Genomic DNA, 20,856 nt, shown 5'->3' on the forward strand with positions numbered 1-20,856 from the left:
GTAGAGGTTTAGTTATAATGAACGATTTCTCATTGATATAAAATAGGAAAATTGGTGTAATATTTTAGATCTGTTTTTATTTGACTATTTTTTTCATTCACTGATTTAATATATTATTGGACCAATAAACCTTGTTAACAAAAGTGTCAGTAATAACTTTTTATATTTACCTGTTTGTTCTTCTATTTTGATACAGCTGGAAAAAAGATCTATTGAAAAAGTAGACTGTTGTGTCGACCTCACAAGGCTCACAGTGACTCCACACTGTGAGTGTCTCCTCTCTGGACAACCTGGTACTCATATACATATTGCACCAGTTATATAAGACCAGTCTTTGATTGTGATCTGATTAAACCAGACATGCATTACTCTAATAAAGAGTATAAAGACTGAGTACAGAATTTGACCTTTTATTTAAGGCCATTTTCATGTAACATTACAGACCTCTTCCTGGGAGAGAGTTTTGAACATGATGAATTCATTTGTACTGAAAGAAATCATATCCTGAAACCCATTCAGCTCTTTAGAAACAAGAGCACACTTTATTAAGTGCATATTTGGCAGCACACTGAAATTGCATTTTATTGTGTAAAATATCCAGAAGGTCACTGAGACCTATTTATGCAGCACCACTTCGAGCTGTTATGTAGGAATATTGAGTTTCATTGCGTTTTTATTTCTTTGCTATTTAGCAAAACTGAAGTGCTGTCCTGAGATAGGCTTTGGCAGCAGAACCGATGACTCACATTGAATTTTATATAATGGTTAGTCTCAATCCTACAGTATTTATTAAAATAAATAGGAAAATAGCTTAAAAGATAGCTCACTGTCTGAGACCACAGGTGGTCCATCAGCAGGATCCCTCACTTTCACTGCCACGGCCTAGGTTCGATTCCCAGGCAGGGCGTTATCCCAGTTGCTGATGAGTTAACGCTTAATGCCAGTCCCAAGCCCAGATAAAAATTGGAGGGTTGCATCGGGAAGGGCATCTGGCATATAACCTGTGCCAAATCTAATATGCAGACCACATGATCCACTGTGGCGACCCTGAATAGAGAGCAGCTGAAGGAGAGGAAAAAAGATAGATCACTGTCTGGAAGTTTTTTCGATAGGTCTAGTATTTTGACATACTGATGGATGTCCTTGGAAAAAAAAAGATATATATATATATATATAATGTGCCTTTGTCTTTCTCTACATTCTTGTGTAGGTTGTTTTAAAAATATAAATCGCTTTCCTACTAGTCATTTCAGTTTCATCCTACAAGGATACATAGCTGCATTTTATACAAAATATTTTTTTTTTTTTTACATTTTATTCACAAGTGGGCTGGAAAGATATAGAACATGCCTTAGTAAGGCTGAACTTTGATGCATGCTTTAATAAGGCTGAACTTTGTGGAAAAGGGCAAGTGTGCTGGGGAAGTGTTGATAGAATTACTTCTGTCCTGGCTACTTTTGTCCACTAATTAATTTCACTGTGACCTGTATGTATTGATTAAATGTCAACCCTTCAGCTAAACTCCATTCAGCTAAACTCCATTCAGCTAAACTCCTTTGCTTATTCAGTGAAATGGTTTTAAGATAATGTCTATATTGTTGATTGTGTCCTTGAAGTAGTTTTCCTCACTTAAACAATCAGCTTATTAAAAAAGTGACACACACTTGAATAACAACCCTAATTTATACCGACTGCTTTCAGTTTATTGTGTGTCTTCTTCACACTGCAACTTCCTGGTGTCTGTTTTCACTGCTTCAGCCCATGAACATTACCATCATCACTAAAATATTAAGCTTTTAATCTGCTGGCATTCAGCAGACCAAACAGCATTGATGAGTTCAAGTCACTTTCAAGCCACTGTGTCTAGTAACATAGAGCACAGCATTGATACCATGTGTTGTCCGGACCATAATATAGTGGTTGTATCAGACAGAATGACAGGGAGTGTGGAGGAAATTTCCCAGGATTCTGAGTCTCTTTGTGGAGGTAGAATTGTCCCAAATGTGCTAAAACAACCCACATAACACATGACATATAAAGATTGCCAAACGTGAATAAATTATATATAAATTTAATGTTAGGCTTTGTATGAAGGATTTATTGGCATCTGCCTGAAAGTCTTAATTCATCCATAGACAAATAAGCAATGGCCTTCAGGGGTAATAGCAGAATGTCTTGACTCTTTAACAGCGCAACAGTCTCAAGGTTAAATAAAGACTGTGGAACAAAAGTCTGCTTCTCCAACAGGAAGAGAATGTTTGTTCATTCATTCAACAGCTGTCCTCCCACACACAATGGAGAAAATGTCCTGGACCTGGTTTTTCATCCATACTAAAACAGCTACAGACATGACTACTAACCCAATTCACATCTCTGATCATCAACTGGTATCCTTCACTATCACTCTCCATATCATACCTAAAACTTCCATCATCTCTCTCTTACACGTCAAATCCTCCACTCTATCTACCCTTCTCCTGTAGCTTCTGGCACACTTTCATCTCTTCCTGATCCCGGCTCATTTTCCTCCCTGCTAATGGACTCAACCACAAACACTTTCTTCTTCTCTCTTTCCTGAACCATAGACCTTCTCTTCTCCTTGGCTGTCAGATATGTTGCGCAGCAATTGGTGAGAATTACAATCAGCAGAGAGAAAGTGAAAGAAATCACTCAACGTAGATCTCGCCTTCTACAAGGAAAAGCCTGAAGCTTCTGCTTAAGATCTTCATAAGCACCACAACATCTTCTCTTCTCTACACTTAACCTCCCTGAGTGCTAAAGACTTCACCTCCTTTTACAATGAGAAGAGAGAGAAAATCTGCCAGATCTTCACTTCTGCGCCAACTATTATACATTTGACAGCCAAGATTTCTCTTCCAAATATCCTTGAGAGCCAAAATCATCCATTGTCACATTTTTTCAGCCATAACAGCAGAAGAGATTCTACAAGTCATCCAGTCCTCAATCCTACCACCTGCTCACTGGATCCAATCCTTTAAATGCTCTTGGCCATCTCGCAAGATCTCCTGCCCTTCATCACCACAATCATCAATGGATCCATAGCTTCTGGTCATGTACCAACCAACTTCAATAGAGCAAGTGTTATTCTCATACTAAAGAAACCTGATCTGGATCCATTGCATATCAGGAACTACAGACCAGTATCACTTCTTTCTGAAATTCTTGCAAGCATCGCTTATAATCAACTTTCTGTTTGTCTGGCTTCAAATCAGCACATTCTACAGGGACTGCCCTTTTGTCTATCACTGAGAAACTACATGCTGCTAGAACATCAAAGCTGTCATGTGTCCTCATCCTCCTTGACCTTTCGGCAGCATTAATATACACAACCCCAAGACTTATTTGTCCACCCTCAGGAGTCCTGAAATTCATGGAGCAGCATGGGAATGGTTTGCTTACTACCAGAAAGTAAGGTCATATTAGGTATCATGGAGGGGATTGGCATCTGCTCCACAGACTCTCCACAGGTTTCCCACAAGGCTCAGTGCTTGGTCCTTTCCGTTTCTCCCTCTATACTCACTCTTTTGGCAAAGGTACGGTGAAAGTTATCAGCATAGCAGTGGCAAAAATGGAAAAGATTTTGGAGAAGGAGAAGATTTTGAAGAAGAAGTTGAGAGTTTCAAATTCTTCAAAATCTTCTCCTTCCTTCCCTCAGATACCATGGCTTCTGCTTGGATAACAGCACGTGTCATTTTTCACAGCAAATAACTGACGTGTATGCCAAAAAATTAAAGCTTCTTGAAATCAGATTTTTTTTTAATCTTAGCTTTGCTAACCCATTGGCACGTGCTTCCTCTGTACATAACTCTGATCCAGAAGTAACAAATTTTTGCACACATTTGTGTGTTTCTGTTGTGTGTTTGACCAGGGAAATCACAAAACTGCTCTTGACTACCCCTTCTCTAGGACTTCAGTTATGTGTTAACAGCAGAGATTTTTGTACTGGTCTTTATTGCACCTATTTTTCTTGTAATGGAGTGAGTACAGCTGAAGAATGAATACAGCTGAATTCTTATCAAGAGTCGAATAAATGTTTTTATATTCATGCCTGTCATATGATCATAACCGATGAACATGTTTTGATTTTCATCTAAGGAGAGAAAGAAGGACATGTTGAATATGGACATGGAAGCAGGTGATGACGACCTGATTTTAGTGATTTTATGTTTTCAGTTGGCATATAAACAAGGTGCATGACAAATATTTGGTGTTTAATTCATGTCTGTTTTACAGTTGAAAAAGATGTCGTAGGTAAGTTTCATCATTAATTGAAACAATTGCTATGTGTTTAAAAAATTATTTTTTAAAATTGATTATATTGATATGATAAAATTGATAATATTGAACAGCCACAAATGGAAAGTGATGTAATGCATTGACAGAAGTGTTTTCTGTGAGTTATTACACAAGCTCTGATTTTGTGTGCAATCCATATGAGACACATTTGAAATATATACTGTATAATGCCTGTCTAAATAGAAATAAAACTGGAAAACTGGACCAGGTTGCCTAATGATGAAAAGGTTAAACACAAATCTAGTTGATGAGATTTACGAAATTTACATAAGTATTGCCTGTAGTTAAATTAATTGCTTACTGCTTATTAAACATGTGTGTAGCTGGGTTACATCACAGCTTGTATTGTAATTGTGGAGGAACTCAGAGTAAGCAAGACAGCCTGTTACTCTTGCCACAGTTTCTAAACTACCAGCATCACAGGCCCTCCATACCTCATTGTCCTCATGTGTACAAACCAAGTCAAGTCATTTTGGGTCAAATAATATCATATACATTTAGAAATAAACTATTTTAGTGCCAGCACTAACAGAATGTACTGGTTAAAAAGAATGTAGTGTTGTTTTGCTTTTGCCCATCAATGAATTCACACTGCACTGCATTGCATGGGACACCACAAAGGAAGGTGTTACATTCAAAATGTGCTGCCACCATCGAGTATTTCAAACCCATTTTGATCCAGAAATGTGCTGAGTCATTAGTGGGAGCCCTAGCCAGTGTATTAAGCCTCTTCCAGGTCAAGGTTACGACTGTGTTTTAAAGATATTTAAACCATGTGGGTGGCATTTGTCAACGCAAAGTATTGCCAGTTCCATTGCGTACCAAGCCATTGTTATTTACTATTGTTCGTTATTTACTATTGTTCGTGCATGACCTGTGCCTGTTTTTCCAGTTTTTCCTGATGTATTGTTTGTGCTATTTGGATTTGTTTGCCACTATGGATTGGCCTCACGTTGCTGTAATCCCTCGCCTGTTTTGTGACCACGTTGTTTCGGATTATGATTTGGATTGTCTGCTCGAATAAACTCTGCATATGGATTCTCAACTCCAAGCATCTGGGCTGTTACAGAATACTTCACCACAGATGAATCCAGTGGTGCTACAGGCTATAATCGCGCATTGTAGGAATTGCTTGCTGCATATCAGGAGCGGCTCACGGCTATTCTGGCCTTCAATGCACACCTGTAGAAGAACAAAAGGCACCCCCGTTTCTTTCCTCTTACTCTTTCCAAACCATTGCTGAGCATGACAATAAGGGAGTTACAAGGATTCCTGGGAATCACAAAGTTTGCTTAAATTTAATGCACTTAATGCAGCCTACCCCATCATACTTCTACATCACAACCTCAAAGGACTCAATGGCCAATTTTGTGGATTTATGACAGCTCCCATTTTAAAACATCCCAACCGTAGTTTACCTTTCATGGTGAAGATCAATGCCTCTAGTTGTGGAATCAGGACAGTATTGTCACAGCATCCTGGGAAACCCAGCAAATTGTTTCTGTGTGCATTCTACTTGGCACTGGCTTAAACTGTCAAAATACCTGTTTCAAGAAATAACTGATCTCAAGAACCTCGAATACATCAAAGCACAAAAAGTCTGAACTCACATCAGGCCCTGTGGACCCAGTTCTTCACATAATTCCAGTTACATTAATTTATTGGCCAGGAACCAAGAACAGTTGAGCCTTCACCCTTTCACACCATCATGACCCCATTAACTAAACCAAGCTTTCTGAATTCATCCTGCCCCTGTCTGTTATCTTAGCACCAGTACAATGGTACATCATGGAGGAAATCCAGCAAGCACAGCTAACAGAAGCTCTGTCTCCAAATGCCCACCCTCTAAGCAGTATGTACGGACAAGCCTGCACTCCAGTCATTCAATGGGTATACACCACCCACAGCTCCAAACACCCAGGAATTCAGAAAACCATTGCTCTACTACAAAATGCCTTCTGGTTGCCTTCACTAGCCCAAGACTAAGAAGCTCATGTAAAAGGCTGATACATGTGTGCCCAATCTATGCCTTCCTGCCAGACTCCTAGAACCCCTCCCTGTACCTCAATCACCCTGGCAACACCTTGCAATTGACTTCATCACAGACCTCTCTTGTTCCCATGGATATACCACCATTCTCGTGGTCATCGAAAAGTTCCACCGTTTTGTTTCACTAGATTTCTCGGGTATCTGGCCTCCCAGAGGACATCATGTCAAATCGAGGCACTCAGTTCACCTCCTGCATCTGGAGGGTCTTTTGTGAAAAGATCTGCAGCATTAACATCAGGAACAGCAGTGCTGAGTGAATTCCTTCCCTCATCCACTGCATTAACGCCCTTCAAGTGTGTTCTGCGTTGCAAAATGCTCTTATTTCCCTAGTGGGGCAAACCCTCCAACATCTCAGCCATCAACATCTGGATACAACAAAGCTAAACAGTATGGGAGAATTCCCATGTTCACCTAAAGGCCATCCATTGGTGACACCTCCAAGCAGACCGCAGGAGACCAAGACCAAACCAAGACCTTAAAACTCAAGCTAATGGGTCAGTGCCAGCAACAACCTGGACAACATATAATTATTTTTATAATTTCATTATAATTAACATTAATTCTTGTGAGCACATACACCTACACATAAACTGAAGGATCATAACAATCTGATACAGCATTTTATATGCAAAACCTATAGGTTTACATTCTATGTATACTGCAGTATGTCTTTATTTATATAATACTCAGTCTGTTAACATTCTGTTGCACTTTATATTATATATTATTGACATGTTTACATTTCATTACACTTTAAAACCCTCTTATTGTATACAAATCCCTATGTTAGACTATTGTGCAATAACCTATTTATATCTAGATATTTCTATCTACATAAAATATTTACACACTTATTTATACCTTAAACATCATTTACAATAATTGACCTATATATTTATTTAAACAAACTTATGCTTTGTTTGTTGTGAGGTTTTTTATAAGTTACCAGTAACTTTTTTCTGAGCTCTTTAACACTCTTTCTATCTACATTGTCTATTTTCTGACAAAGGATGAGGATTTTAAGACAAATGTCAGGTAGAATCATAAAGGTCCAGTACAGTCAGTTCTTTGTCTGTGAGACTGTGAAAGACCGGCTGTTTGTGTGGATCTTCTTGCAGCTGTTCAGCATGCTGAAGACGAACTACACCGCATAGCAGCCAGCTGGACCAGTCTTGATGAACCGTGACATGCAAACACATTTACACTTGCACAGATTCCTCAAAAGGGAAATGCCTTCCCCATGTCTTAAGGGAAATATTCAGTGAATTTCTTTCTCTTATTACATGTTCCAATCAAAATATTTTATCACATGCAAAAACTCACTCACACACTCATGTTTTGGGGTGTCATTACAAGGGCAATAGTAAAACACACGAACTAATCTTACCCTTAGTTAGGGATTTCAAAGGCCATGAATTAAAGAGTTGAGAAGATGATGCATAAAGCCTGCATTTTAGTAGTGCCCAGAAATTTATGTAATGCCTCTGCTTTAATTCACTATAAAGGTGAAGTATGGGTTCATCAGTGAACAGATGATGAAATCAATACCGTATGTTCCTTTTAGTCTGGTTCTACTTAAGGATTCTTCCTAATATCATCTCAGGGACTTTTTCCTTTGCCGCCATCACCGGTGGCTTTCTTATTATGGATGGATTTTAAATTCCTATATAAAATATGTATAATATATGAATGAGTGTGTGTGTGCCCTGCGATGGGTTGGCACTCCGTCCAGGGTGTATCCTGCCTTGTTGCCCAATGACGCCTGAGATAGGCACAGGCTCCCCGTGACCCGAGTAGTTCGGATAAGCGGTAGAAGATGAATGAATGAATGAATGAATATAAAATCCTGAAATATTTCTGTAAGGCTGCTTTGTGGCAATGTCTTCTAAAAAGTGCTATACAAATAAAAATGTAATTTAATTTAAAGAAACTGAGGCACGATCTCTGAAGACACATAAAACCTGGCATGCCACTAACAGCAGGATACAGTGAAGACACATTTGATTGTAATCACAAATTGCATGTATATGCATGTAAATGTCCTATAGAACACACTGTGCAATCAGGGTCTATATATTATGCTGCCTTTGTAGTACAACTGCATCTGGTTTGTTAGTATTTGAAAGATTATTGCTAAATTACTTTTTTAAATTGTGGTGTAGGAGGTAACATTGCCACCTTAACACTCCAGGGTCATGGGATTGTTCCGGAGCTAGAGTTACTGTCTGTCTGATTTATATGTTCTCCCTGTGTGTGGGTTTTCTACAGGTTCTTCAGCTTCCTCCCACCTCTAAAAACATGCTTCACTGTGACCCTGTCCAGAAATAAATGGAATGAGACTGAATGAACTAGTAATGCACATTTTTTTTATCAGTTATCTAGCCCTGCTCACAAAATGTATATAAATTTTACGTCAAAAACGGTATCAAAGGTATTTTATTGATTTTTTTTGTTACACACATACTAGTACATTAGTTCAGTTTTTCACATGCAATATGCTGAAATATGAATAAAATGGTTTATGTAAAATTACAACTTATGATTTCATCCTTGGTGTTATGTGTGTGATTTATTGTCTTTTTGAAGTGTTGCTCTCACTATAGACATAGGTTTAATTAAGAAAAAATTGTGTTGATGTGTTGATTGAAGTAATGACGAGGAATCTGTGTAATATTATTACATTTGTTGGGTTTCTTTTTAAGAATAAAAGTTCATATGTAGAGTTGGCAGGCATTGTGTCATGCCTGTCTTTGTATGTTTGTGGAAACACTCCTATATGAGTGTGCTGTACCTATATTCTTCTTGGTGTGTATGTATATTTCAGCACCTCCTCAGGACACACATTGATCTGTCTCTCAGTAATTCTCTCTTTGGCAGATGCACGTCTGTGTGGAATTAGCACAGGATTAAAGTCTATCCTCCTCTCTTCTCACCACTCTGAGTCCTGAGCACAATGGGGAGAAAACAGGCAGTAAGTTACACCCTACAACAAATTATATATTATATGGCAACATATATTAATGTATATATTGCATATTGACTCTTAGTCATAGGAGTAGCTTCTTTTGGACTGTGGATTAATTTCTGTTCCTGATACAATGCCATGTAATTTGTGTCGGGAAATAGTTTATGCATGTGTATTATATACAGTATATATATATATATATATATATATATATATATATATATATATATATATATATATATATACACACACACACACACACACACACACATATATATAGTGTGTCTGCATTGTTTTACTCTAAATATGTAAATTCTGTACTTCCAATATATAATATTGCTATATTCATGTCTATATTTTTTTACATATTAAGCAGGTAGAGCAGATTACTACAAGGTGTTTTCTACAGGGTTTATTTATTTTTAAAGTGTATATTCTAACATCCTTCTTTTTGATTTTCAGCGTGACGTGTCTCACATGCCAAGGTCAGTTTTTTTTAGGAAACAGTGAAAAGTTTTTTACTGTTTTGCTGCAAATTACTAAACATTACTGTTTACCTCTTAAGGATTCCTTGATTTATGCTTCTGGGGGGAACCTTTAGATTCTATATAAAACACCATTCCTAAGGGTGAAAATATATAGTTATAGTAAAGATTTGGTTTTAATGTTGGTTTAATGTAGTTTTCAGTTCCACTGGTAAAAGCTTCAAGTATAGAATCCTTTGAGGGATTCCTTTGGAGAAAAGGTTCAAAGTAAAAACCCCTAGGAAGCTAGAACCCTTAACTATTCCCAGAACACTGGAGGAATCATTATTTTCTGAGTGTGGGAAATTTTCACCTCTCAGTATCATTTGCAGATATATATATTTAGCATGCCGAAACAATGATATTGCACAACTACACAAATGCCAGGATGTGATTTCTGACTTTTCATTCTTATTTTCTGCCATGATTTGACAAAAATGATTCTGAAGTGAAGACACTGGGGGTAAGTTCTATAACAGCTCTATTACACTGGTGTAACTGGGGTGTAATTTCAGGTGCTACTTTATTTAATTAGTTGTATAAGTGAACTGCTTACATTTGAAAATATTTACATGTTCCCATATGTTTTCATGTTCCCATATTTTCTCATGTTTCATTTGTTTACCTATTTAACCTGCCCTGGGTCTGAGTGTGATGGTCTGGAGAAGCCTTTGACGGTGAAATTTGGTCATCTGCTATATCTAGTACATATTTAACATAGTATCTAACATTTCCTGAACTGTATTGTGAATTTCTCTTTGTTTCTTTACCACGTAAAACAAGATACAAGAAAAGTGCTTGCCCCCTTCCTGATTTTTTATTTTTTTGCATGTTTGTAACACTTTAATGTTTCAGATCATTCATTCATTCTTTCATTCATTCATCTTCTACCGCTTATCCGAACTACCTCGGGTCACGGGGAGCCTGTGCCTATCTCAGGCGTCATCGGGCATCAAGGCAGGATACACCCTGGACGGAGTGCCAACCCATCGCAGGGCACACACACTCTCATTCACTCACGCAATCACACACTACAGACAATTTTCCAGAGATGCCAATCAACCTACCATGCATGTCTTTGGACCGGGGGAGGAAACCGTAGTACCCGGAGGAAACCCCCGAGGCACGGGAAGAACATGCAAACTCTACACACACAAGGTGGAGGCGGGAATCGAACCCCCAACCCTGGAGGTGTGAGGCGAACGTGCTAACCACTAAGCCACCGTGCCCCCCGTTTCAGATCATCAAACAAATTTTAATATTAGTCAAAAATAACACAAGTAACACAACATGCAGTTTTTAAATGAAGGTTTTTATTATTAAGGGAAAACAAAATCCAAACCCACATGGCCCTGTGTGAAAAAGTGCTTGCCCCCTAAACCTAATAACTGGTTGGGCCACCCTTAGCAGCAAGAACTGCGATCAAGCGTTTGTGATAACTTGCAATGATTCTGTTACAGCGCTGTGGAGGAATTTTTGTCCATTCATGTTTGCAGAATTGTTGTAATTCAGCCACATTGGAGGGTTTTTTAGGTCATGCCACAGCATCTCAATAGGATTCAGGTCAGGACTTTTACTAGGCCACGCCAAAGTCTTAATTTTACTTATCTTCAACCATTCAGAGGTGGACTTGCTGGTGGGTTTTGGATCATTGTCCTGCTGCAGAACCCAAGTTTGCTTCAGCTTGAGGTCACAAACAGATGGCCGCACATTGTCCTTCAGGATTTTTTGGTAGACAGCAGAATTCATGGTTCCATTTATCACAGCAAGTCTTCCAGGTGCTGAAACACCAAAACAGCCCCAGACCATCGCATTACCACCATAATATTTTACTGTTGGTATGATGTTCTTTTTCTGAAAAGTGTTACTTTTACACCAGATGTAATGGGACACACATCTTCCAAAAAGTTTAACTTTTGTCTTGTCAGTCCACAGAGTATTTTCCCAAAAGTCTTGGGGATCAAGATGTTTTCTGGCAAATCAGAGACAAGCCTTTGTGTTCTTTTTGCTCAGCAGCGGTTTTCGTCATGGAATTCTGCTATGCAGGCCATTTTTGCCCAGTCTCTTTCTTATGGTGGAGTCATGAACACTGACCTTAACTGAGGCAAGTGAGGCATGTAGTTCTTTTGATGTTGTTATGGGGTCTTTTGTGACATCTTGGATGAGTCGTCGCTGCACTCTTGGGGTAATTTTGGTTAGCCAGCCACTCATGGGAAGGTTCACCACTGTTCCATGTTTTCGCCATTTGTGGATAATGGCTCTCACTGTGGTTCGCTGGAGTCCCAAAGCTTTAGAAACGGCTTTATAACCGTTTCCAGACTGATAAATCTCAATTACTTTCTTTCTCATTCGTTCCTGAATTTCTTTGGATCTCTGCATGATGTGTAGCTTTTGAGGATCTTTTGGTCTACTTCACTTTGTCAGTCAAGTCTTATTTAAGTGATTTCTTTACTCGGTGTGGATCTCTAATATTAGATTCCGACTGGAGCATTTGACAGGCTGTATCTGATTACTAACTGTACTAAGCAGGATTAAGTCCACTTTTGTAACATTAATTGTATGAGAATTTTCTTTGGCTTTGTAAGATTTTAGACATCTTTATGTTGGCTGATTGTATTATCCACCACTTATATCACTTTATGTACCTCATGTGGTCTTTTCCAGGAGCCTATTCAAGTTAAAAACCTTTTTTGTTTTAATTATGTTATAGTATTATAATTATAATACCCAGTTTGGGCTGAATTCAGCCTGGTCGTCTGGCAGGTTTTCCCAGGCCATCATGCAATTATTTTACTTTACTTAGTTTTACTTTATTACCCAGATGGAACAACTGTTAGTATAGTTAATTTTTTTGGTCTTTACCTAGAAGAAATGTCAATCACCAAACCTAAGAAGAAAAAGTCTAAGAAGGAAATCAATGGAGTGAAAGAACCACACGGTAAGACCTTTTCACATCTATTAAGTTTTAGTGGATTTGCTACAGCACAGGCAATCCAATACTGATTAGTTCAATATGGATTGAACTGTTCTGCTAATATAATTAACCTGTTTAGAGGAGACAGAGCCTACTGTTGAAATGGAAGCGCTACCCAGCTGTAATCTATCAGAAAACAAGGATGCTCTTTCCCCTGAGCCTCAGGACAATCCACCTCAAAAGAAGAAGAAGAGAAGGAAGATGGCACATATCCTTGGTAATCCATTTATGTTAACACCATGAACTGCTTTCCCCATTTTGTAGGCCATATTTATTCCACTTGTGTTTACAGATATGGAAAGTGAGCAGCAAGGCCTTGTGAATGGAGACACACAAACATCACCCACAGTTAGCGACGAAGTTAATAGGAAATCTAGAAGGAAGAGGTGAGAATCCCAGGAAAATAACAAAAGCTTATCAGTGTCAAGTGTTCCTGTAATAAACTGGTTCAAGATTTTCAATAAAAACTGTAAATGAGCTGAAATTAAATGCAAGTTTTTTTTTTTTACTGTGGGCCTTTTCTTATAGAGTCATTTTCTCTCTGTAGGAAGTCTAAAATAACAGAAAATCATCATAATAACAGTGTAGAAGTGGAATGCATGGATGTTGTCACTGACGCACATACTCCTACCTCTCATCGTCCTCTGTTTTCTGCTCCTCTGGGTCACAGCCAGTCTCTCAGCAAAGTGTTTGTTGAGAGAAGCCGTGAGTTCTTTGTTCATTAAAATAAATCAGTACAATGTTTGGTTTTGTTTGTTAAAACATAAGGAAGTGAGAATTGCTTATAAACAAAATTATTATGATGTAGAATGCATAATTTAATAGAGTAATATTGTATAGAGTAATTAGTGTGTGTAGACAGAGGCAGGGAAGTGGAAGCTCAGTGGTTATGGTCACTGACCTTCTGTTTAGAAGGCTGTGGGGTCAAATCTCAGGAACACCAACTGCTGCTACTGTGCCTTTGAGCGAGGCTCTTAACCCTCACCTTCTAAGTAAATAGGATAAAAACTTAAGTTGCTCTGGATAAGTGTTTCTGCAAAAATGCCATAAGTGTCTCAGCTAATGTTTCGATTTCAGGTCGGTTTCATGGAACAGATCGGCTGGACCTGGGACAAGAGCAAGTGGAAGAGTTCATGGAGGTCAGATCCATGTGGAACACACGAGATGTTGCCTTAAGAGTTCACAGTGGCTTCAGGTAAAAGATGAAGCAGGAAGTCACAATATCATTTACTGAGTCTCCAATCTCATCCATAAACATATAGTGGTTATATAAATATCAGTGATTTGTCGTCATTGCAATTAAATCCCAAGCCTATCCCAATTTCATCAGCTGAGTTTACCATCATGATTCATGTTGGGCTTTCCTGTTTGCTTTCTATAGGATCGTTGGCCTCTTCTGTCATGGATTTCTGGCTGGCTATGCTGTATGGAACATCATTGTTATCTATGTGCTGGCTGGAGAGCAACTGAAAACACTGTCAAACCTGTTACAGCAGTACCACAGCTTAGCATACCCTGCCCAGTCTCTACTGTACTTTCTGCTGGCTATTAGCTCTGTGTCTGCCTTCGACAGGTTTGTGTGCTTAATATCAGATATGGCCTAATATTAGGACCTAGAGCAACCAAATCATAATCACTGTGCAACTGTGCAACCGTCAATGCTGAGCTACCATTACTACATTTCAACATTTACTACATTTCCGCCTGGAAGGTTGCTGGTACACAAGTGGGCACTTGAGCAAGGTTTCATTTAGCCTAAACTGCAATAAAATCAGCTGCTAAAAGAATGCAAATAACAGTATAACGTAGCATATGCACACCAACATCATAGTTTGATTCAGGGCTCCTGGCATATCGATTTCTCAGCATGCTTTAATGTTTTTGTGTCCTGGCTTGTGAGTGGTGGATGAAATTTGCCCTCCAGGCCAGTTGTCCCATTTTGACATCACTGCCAAAAATGTCTAAGGACCAAACACTTCACTTGATATCTGACTATCATTAGCTACAGATTAGCTCATTCTAGCACTGATATGAATCATCTTTTTTTCTTTTTTTTTCATCTTTCACAAATCAGCTTTAATCCTTCATCCCAGATTATGAATACATACAGTAATTTATATATTAGCATCTTTTTGTAAGTTGCCCTAGATAAGAACATCTGACAAATGACTACATATGATGGGATGTTACCTAGTCAGCACTCACCACCATAAACCTAGACAATTGTGAGATTCATTCATTCATCTTCAACTGCTTTATCCTGGGCTACATTGTGGTGGATCTGGAGTCTGTCCTAAGAACAGTGGGCATGAGGTTGGAATGCATCCTAAATGGGACACCAGCTCACAGAGCACACAGATTTTCTTACCTGCACACTCTCCTCTACAGGGTGAATCTAGCCAAGGCATCTATGGCTCTGAGAGGGTTCCTCATGCTCGACCCAGCAGCCCTTGCATCATTCAGTAAGCATGCCTGATAGCAGTACCTGTTGTAGTAGACCTATTAGACCTCTTCTATTTGAAAATGTTTGTTCTGTATTTCTAGTGTACTTTGCAGCCCTTATTTTGTCTCTGAGTCAGCAGATGACTAGCGACCGCATCAACCAGTACCCCATTGATAACGAGTCACTATGGTGAGCATGGACCAATTAATCCTTAGTATGAATAAAGTACCTTGTTTATAGCTTGCATTTATTTTTTTATTGTTTATTTTGCCAACATATTCATCAAAATTTTTTAACTAGCTACATCAGAAACAAACTAGTATGAGCTTATTTTAAATAATGCATTATCATATGACAGAACAGCACATGCAGCAGTCTATCTATCTTATTTAACTTGTTTAACTATCTTATTTAAGGCCTTCAGGCTTTGAACACCAGATTCTGCAACCCTGGATTGTTGTAAATTTGGTTGTAGCTTTACTGGTTGGACTGGCCTGGTTTTTCATCTCCACCAGACCTGATATGGACTACACAGAAGGTGTGTGTGTGTGTGCATGTGTATGTGTTTGTGTGTGTGTGGAGGGAATCTCTCAGTAGTAATAATCTAGCACTAATATCATATTCTTGTGTTCTGCAGAGTTCTTAATATCAATGGAGTTAGATGACTATCTACAATACAAGGAGAAATCAGAAATCCCGTCCTGAAAATCTCAGACAACTGGCATCAGTGTTTCTGAAGCATGACATATTGTGGCATGGACAAGGAATAGATTTGACAATGAAGGATTGCAAAAAATATAAATAAATAAATAAATAAATAAATAAATAAATAAATAAATAAATAAAATAATAATAATAATAATAATAATAATAATAAAACTATTTTGTTTAAAAACAGACACACTGACATGTAAAACTGGGAAAACCACCAGTTGACACCAGGAGTGATATTTTAAAAGCTTTCAAATCAGGCTGAATAAAATATGAAAAAGTGACAACAAAACAAACAACAAACACTTAGTAGTTTGATTACAATTTCAGGGTGATAAAAGTTATTTATACTTAAGAGTTTTTAGATTAACCTCCTATCCCAAATCTCTCTTCTGGGCTAGATCCCAAACGCCTCTCTGCTCCCTTAAGAGTGTGGAGTATGACGCGTATGGAGCCGTATCCTGTACGCTCAGTCTAGTGCACTACGTATCCATTATGGGTGATTTGGGATGAAATCCATTTGAATGAGCGAGTTTGAGTGTGTGTGCGCGCGCGTGTGTGTTAAAAAAGATGTAAAAGATGGCGGAGCTACAGATGCTCCTGGAGGAAGAAATTCCTGCCGGACGGAGAGCTTTGCTGGACAGTTTCACCAACCTTGAAAGAGTCGCTGAATACTGCGAAAGTAATTACGTGCAGGTAATCCAGCGAAACGGGTTTTACTGGAGTGTTTTTAAACTTGTTAAAGTCGCGTTAGTAGACTGGGAATAATCAGCTAACTGATTAGCATCGAGCTAACCGACTGATATTTAACGGCTGTTCTGGTTCAGTGGAGTCAACACGCGCTCCACGGATCTGATCCGTAAGGTTTATGATTTTACTTGCTCAAAATATGAGCTTTGGCTCAAATAATCTCGTGTTTCGTTAACTCAGGGGTTTTATAACACGAAAAAACAACAACACAGAATTGTTAAATATACAGTGGAGTGAGATGGGACTGAGGGAAAAGTTAGTTAACTGTGGTTCAGCAGGGTTGTGTGGCTCGTGTTGTTTACTGTTTAAGAGTAACAGAAGAACATGATGTAGATGAGAAGAACATAATAATGTGTAAGAGTAACAGAAGAACATGATAATGTGTAAGAGTAACAGAAGAACATAATTTAGTAGAGTAACAGAAGAGAAGAACATAATAATGTAGACAAGTAACAGAAGAGAACATAATGTAGACGAGTAACAGAAGAGTTGTTCAAATCAAATTTCAAGTTGATCATGTTGCTATAGTGGGTTTGTGATTTTATTTATTTATTTATTTATTTATTTTTTTGTCACGTCACATTTATGGAAATCACATCCCCCATTATATCAAATCTATGTCCTTTAGTTATTACACCGTTTGAGTGTTCAATTGAATTGAAGGACTTTGCCCAAATTTAAAAAGATCATGTAAGAACAATCTGAAACAATGTCGATTTGTTCTTAAAAGGATCTTTTCCTTTGTGTTTGTAAAAAGCTAAAAAAAAAAAAAAAAAGTTAGTGAAAACTTGACATTTTGGCTGTAAAGGTGTGAGACCTTCTGTTCAATTAAACATCTTAAGATGAAAGCTCTGATTGTCCTTATGGTATTGTTATTGTTGTTATGGAAGGAAAAATATTTAGGGAAAAGCAAGTGAAGCAGAAATCAAATCACATGTAATGTCTGTTTTGAAAATTTGTTGGATTGTATTCTAGTTGATTTGCTACAGAATTTATACATATAAAATGAGAGAGAGAGAGAGAGAGAGAGAGAGAGATCTCAGCAGCCACATTTTATGAACATTGTCTGTTTTCTTATATGTAGAACCTATTAATTATTGTAGATTTTATTAAAGACGATTAGTAAGACTGATTGTGCAGAAAGGCATCGTGTTCAAATGAATCCCCTTATAAATCACAAGAAAAAACTATTTTTGTTCAAAATAAAAAACGGTATAGTTAAGGTCAAAAAGCTTATTTCTGTATTTAATATTTTCACTGTCATTTCACGTGTTTAAGTCTCATAGTATATAGCCGTGCATTCATAATACAACAATTTGGTTATCGGGCGTGAGTCCAGAAGAAATTTATTAGGTCACAATATGTAGTGAATGCTCTCTTCACTGCATTAATGGCAAAAATCCATTTGTTTTGCCAAATAAGTCTATGTGATTGACCGTTATTAAAAACCAATTAAATTAATACATTGAGAATATTGTTTTATTTTAAATAAGAGTAACATTAACATTATACAATTCTTCTCATTTGTTTGATTCCATATTAATTTATTTACCTTATAGCAGCCTGTAAGCTAAATATTGAGCAGACGTATATTGGGCGTCTGCCCTCGTTCAGTTTGTCCGTTTTGCACAGCTTGAAAGACCATAACAATCCTGCTGTAACGTCACAAGAGGCTGTTGGCATGAAGGGCAGAAGGCACTGGTTTTTCCACACCATCCTCCTGCTTTGAGGTTCCCATTGGCACACTTATGTTTCAGCAACTAGATCTTGAAGCTCTGCCATGCCAAGCCTGTTTGCCATATGGCTACTTAATCACAGATTTGTTGTTGTTGGGTTTGAGTAGTAGACAGTGTTGTGTCTAAATTTAATTTAAAGTCATTCAGGATGTATATCACACTAGAAATGCCTGGGCTTAATGTCTGTGGATGTTTTAGGATTCATGCCTTGTTTTGATTCTTATCTGTGTAGATACGAAAATTGTGCAGAAAAAAATTGATCTCAAAATGAGGAGTGTTGTATAAATACAGGTGATGAACATTGTGGATGCTAACCAATTAAAATTTGCTCTCATTGTGTCACAAGTCTCTGCCTTAAACCCTAATGCTGTGATTTCGCCACTAAGTTTGTACAGCTGTATGATGTACTGTGATCTTACCACTGAGTATGCTTAGTGCTTTTCCTAGTGTCTTTAATTTTTCAACTCAATTCAAATTGATTTGTATAGCACTTAAAATGGACATTGTCTTAAAGCAACTTTACAGAACACGAACATAATACAAGAAATTTACATTTTTGATAAACAGTAATATTTGTGTCTGCTAGTTGTTGCTGTAGTTAAATTTGGATAGTTAATGTAACATCCAGCAGAGCAGCAAGTCTGTGTTTTGATAACTTTGTTAATTGGTAAAATAATAATTATAATAATCATGTTCTAAATAATGCGGTCCTACCCTGTTCTTCCCCATCACCAGTTTCACCAGTTTATTGTCAAATTGAAAGGAATATTGCACAAATTGTTTTCCCTGACATGATTGTTTTGTTAGCTTTGGGAGGATTCATTGTGTGCTCATTTTGTTTTTGTCATTCCTTTCTGATGCTGTGATGTTTTTAAGCCCTGTTTCTCTGATTTCTCGGCAATGAGGTAATACAAGCTGCACCATGCTGTGTCCCCTGAGAAGATGATGAAGTTTTATTTTGTCCTTTTTAACAATTCATTCATCAAACATTTAGTGGCTCTTTACTGCCATGCCATTGTTTTAGGAAAAGATATTGCAACTAGATCATTTTTGTCAACATTTATTGGGCATTTGTTACAGGTACATCACAATCAAAAGCTATTTGAAAAATTTAAAGCATCAACATGAGAACCTTTCAGCCTAACCATGCCCCTTTTGATAGCAGCTACTAAAATTTAGTTTAAAGTATGCATGTCAATTGGTTATGGGCAAATTGCAGCATACATCTGCATAGATTTGCACAGTGAAATAGATAAACAATCATATGAAGGCTGTGTTGTTCTGGTGTAGGCTCGGGGCTATAGAATTACAAGAAAGTGCTGTTTGTTAGAACAAATCTAACATGCTGGATGATAGCTGTGCTTGGCCACTTATTGGTCTTTCACATATGGTGTCAAGATTTGCAAAAGACAGTCAACGTGTCCCTCCACACTGTAGAATACATTCTGAGCATATTAAATATTTTTTTTATCAAGACTGGACTCTGGGTTTGAGACTAGATTACATTCAAACCACACAAGGGAATAATCTGTAGAGCTGATCATTAAGACCAGACTACAATCTTTGCACATTCTTCAACTTTAGGGAATCAGCCTGTAGTTCTGTAGTGTTGCAAAGGTATTACAAGACCGACGTCAGTCTCTTTAATGCCGTAGATCATCCTCTTAACTATACACATGTATTTTTGGATTTGAGTGAAACTCTCATGCGCTTTTTCTTGGCTCTTTTTTGATTGTTTATTGGGTTTAGGAAAAACTCACATATATCCTTATTTGATCTTAACACATAGTATTGATTATGTACTTATTATATACATTATATGGCCAAAGTATGTGGACACATGATCATCATCCCATATGTGGTTCTTTCCCAGACTGTTGCTAGAAAGTTGGAAACACACAGTTATAGGATGTCTTATATGCTGTAGCATTGCAATTTTTCTTCAATGGAAATAAGGTGTTCAAACCTCTTTCAGCATGATCACATATCCAAACAGCCATGCTCTAAAATAATACTGTAGTGTAGTTTGTTCATTCTGTGTATGCTGTGTGATCTCCTTGATCACACAGCAAACACAGATTTCAATCCAACACTTGAAATTTTCACTTGCCTGCGTGTATCAGCATCAGAGACACAGACTTGTGTCTGTGTACATATGAGTCATGGAGTTCAGTCTTGAGCTTTGTGTTGTAGGCGTGACGTCCACAAGCCCCTGCCTCATGCAGCTGGTTTTAGTTAGCTTGTGCTGAGTACAGGGCCACAGGTAATTGGAACCATGTTCGATAGCTCAGAGCAGTGTGTGGTTTAGAGAACTCTGAAAGGGCCTGAGAACATCAGGGTATCATGAAGGCGTGGTGTTTCTACCATGTTTGTTGGGATCATCACCC

General features: G+C 37.9%; 2 protein-coding genes across 4 annotated transcripts in view; both read left to right on the plus strand.

The window, feature by feature from the left end:
- Nucleotides 1-9,316: 9,316 nt before the first annotated feature.
- On the plus strand, nucleotides 9,317-16,041 carry tmem237a (transmembrane protein 237a). Its single transcript, XM_060877356.1, has 13 exons — nucleotides 9,317-9,337; nucleotides 9,794-9,816; nucleotides 10,305-10,318; nucleotides 12,722-12,793; nucleotides 12,909-13,046; nucleotides 13,122-13,215; nucleotides 13,377-13,534; nucleotides 13,907-14,024; nucleotides 14,211-14,402; nucleotides 15,218-15,291; nucleotides 15,374-15,461; nucleotides 15,689-15,810; nucleotides 15,910-16,041. Exons 1-13 carry the CDS (start codon nucleotides 9,320-9,322, stop codon nucleotides 15,975-15,977), a joined length of 1,179 nt encoding a protein of 392 aa, XP_060733339.1. The 5' UTR covers nucleotides 9,317-9,319; the 3' UTR covers nucleotides 15,978-16,041.
- A 475-nt stretch (nucleotides 16,042-16,516) lies between these two features.
- The window catches only part of abi2a (abl-interactor 2a), a 30,608-nt gene continuing 26,268 nt past the window's right edge, over nucleotides 16,517-20,856 (plus strand). For 2 of the 3 annotated variants that reach the window (XM_060876725.1, XM_060876727.1), the window contains exon 1: nucleotides 16,520-16,679. In XM_060876725.1, coding sequence (XP_060732708.1) covers nucleotides 16,563-16,679 — 117 coding nt within the window. In that variant the 5' untranslated portion in view covers nucleotides 16,520-16,562. Of the gene's footprint in view, nucleotides 16,680-20,856 lie in introns of all 3 variants that reach the window. The other variant, XM_060876726.1, reaches the window with a different exon arrangement.

This window comes from Tachysurus vachellii, chromosome 8 (assembly GCF_030014155.1).
Source record: "Tachysurus vachellii isolate PV-2020 chromosome 8, HZAU_Pvac_v1, whole genome shotgun sequence".
Lineage (NCBI taxonomy): Eukaryota > Metazoa > Chordata > Actinopteri > Siluriformes > Bagridae > Tachysurus > Tachysurus vachellii.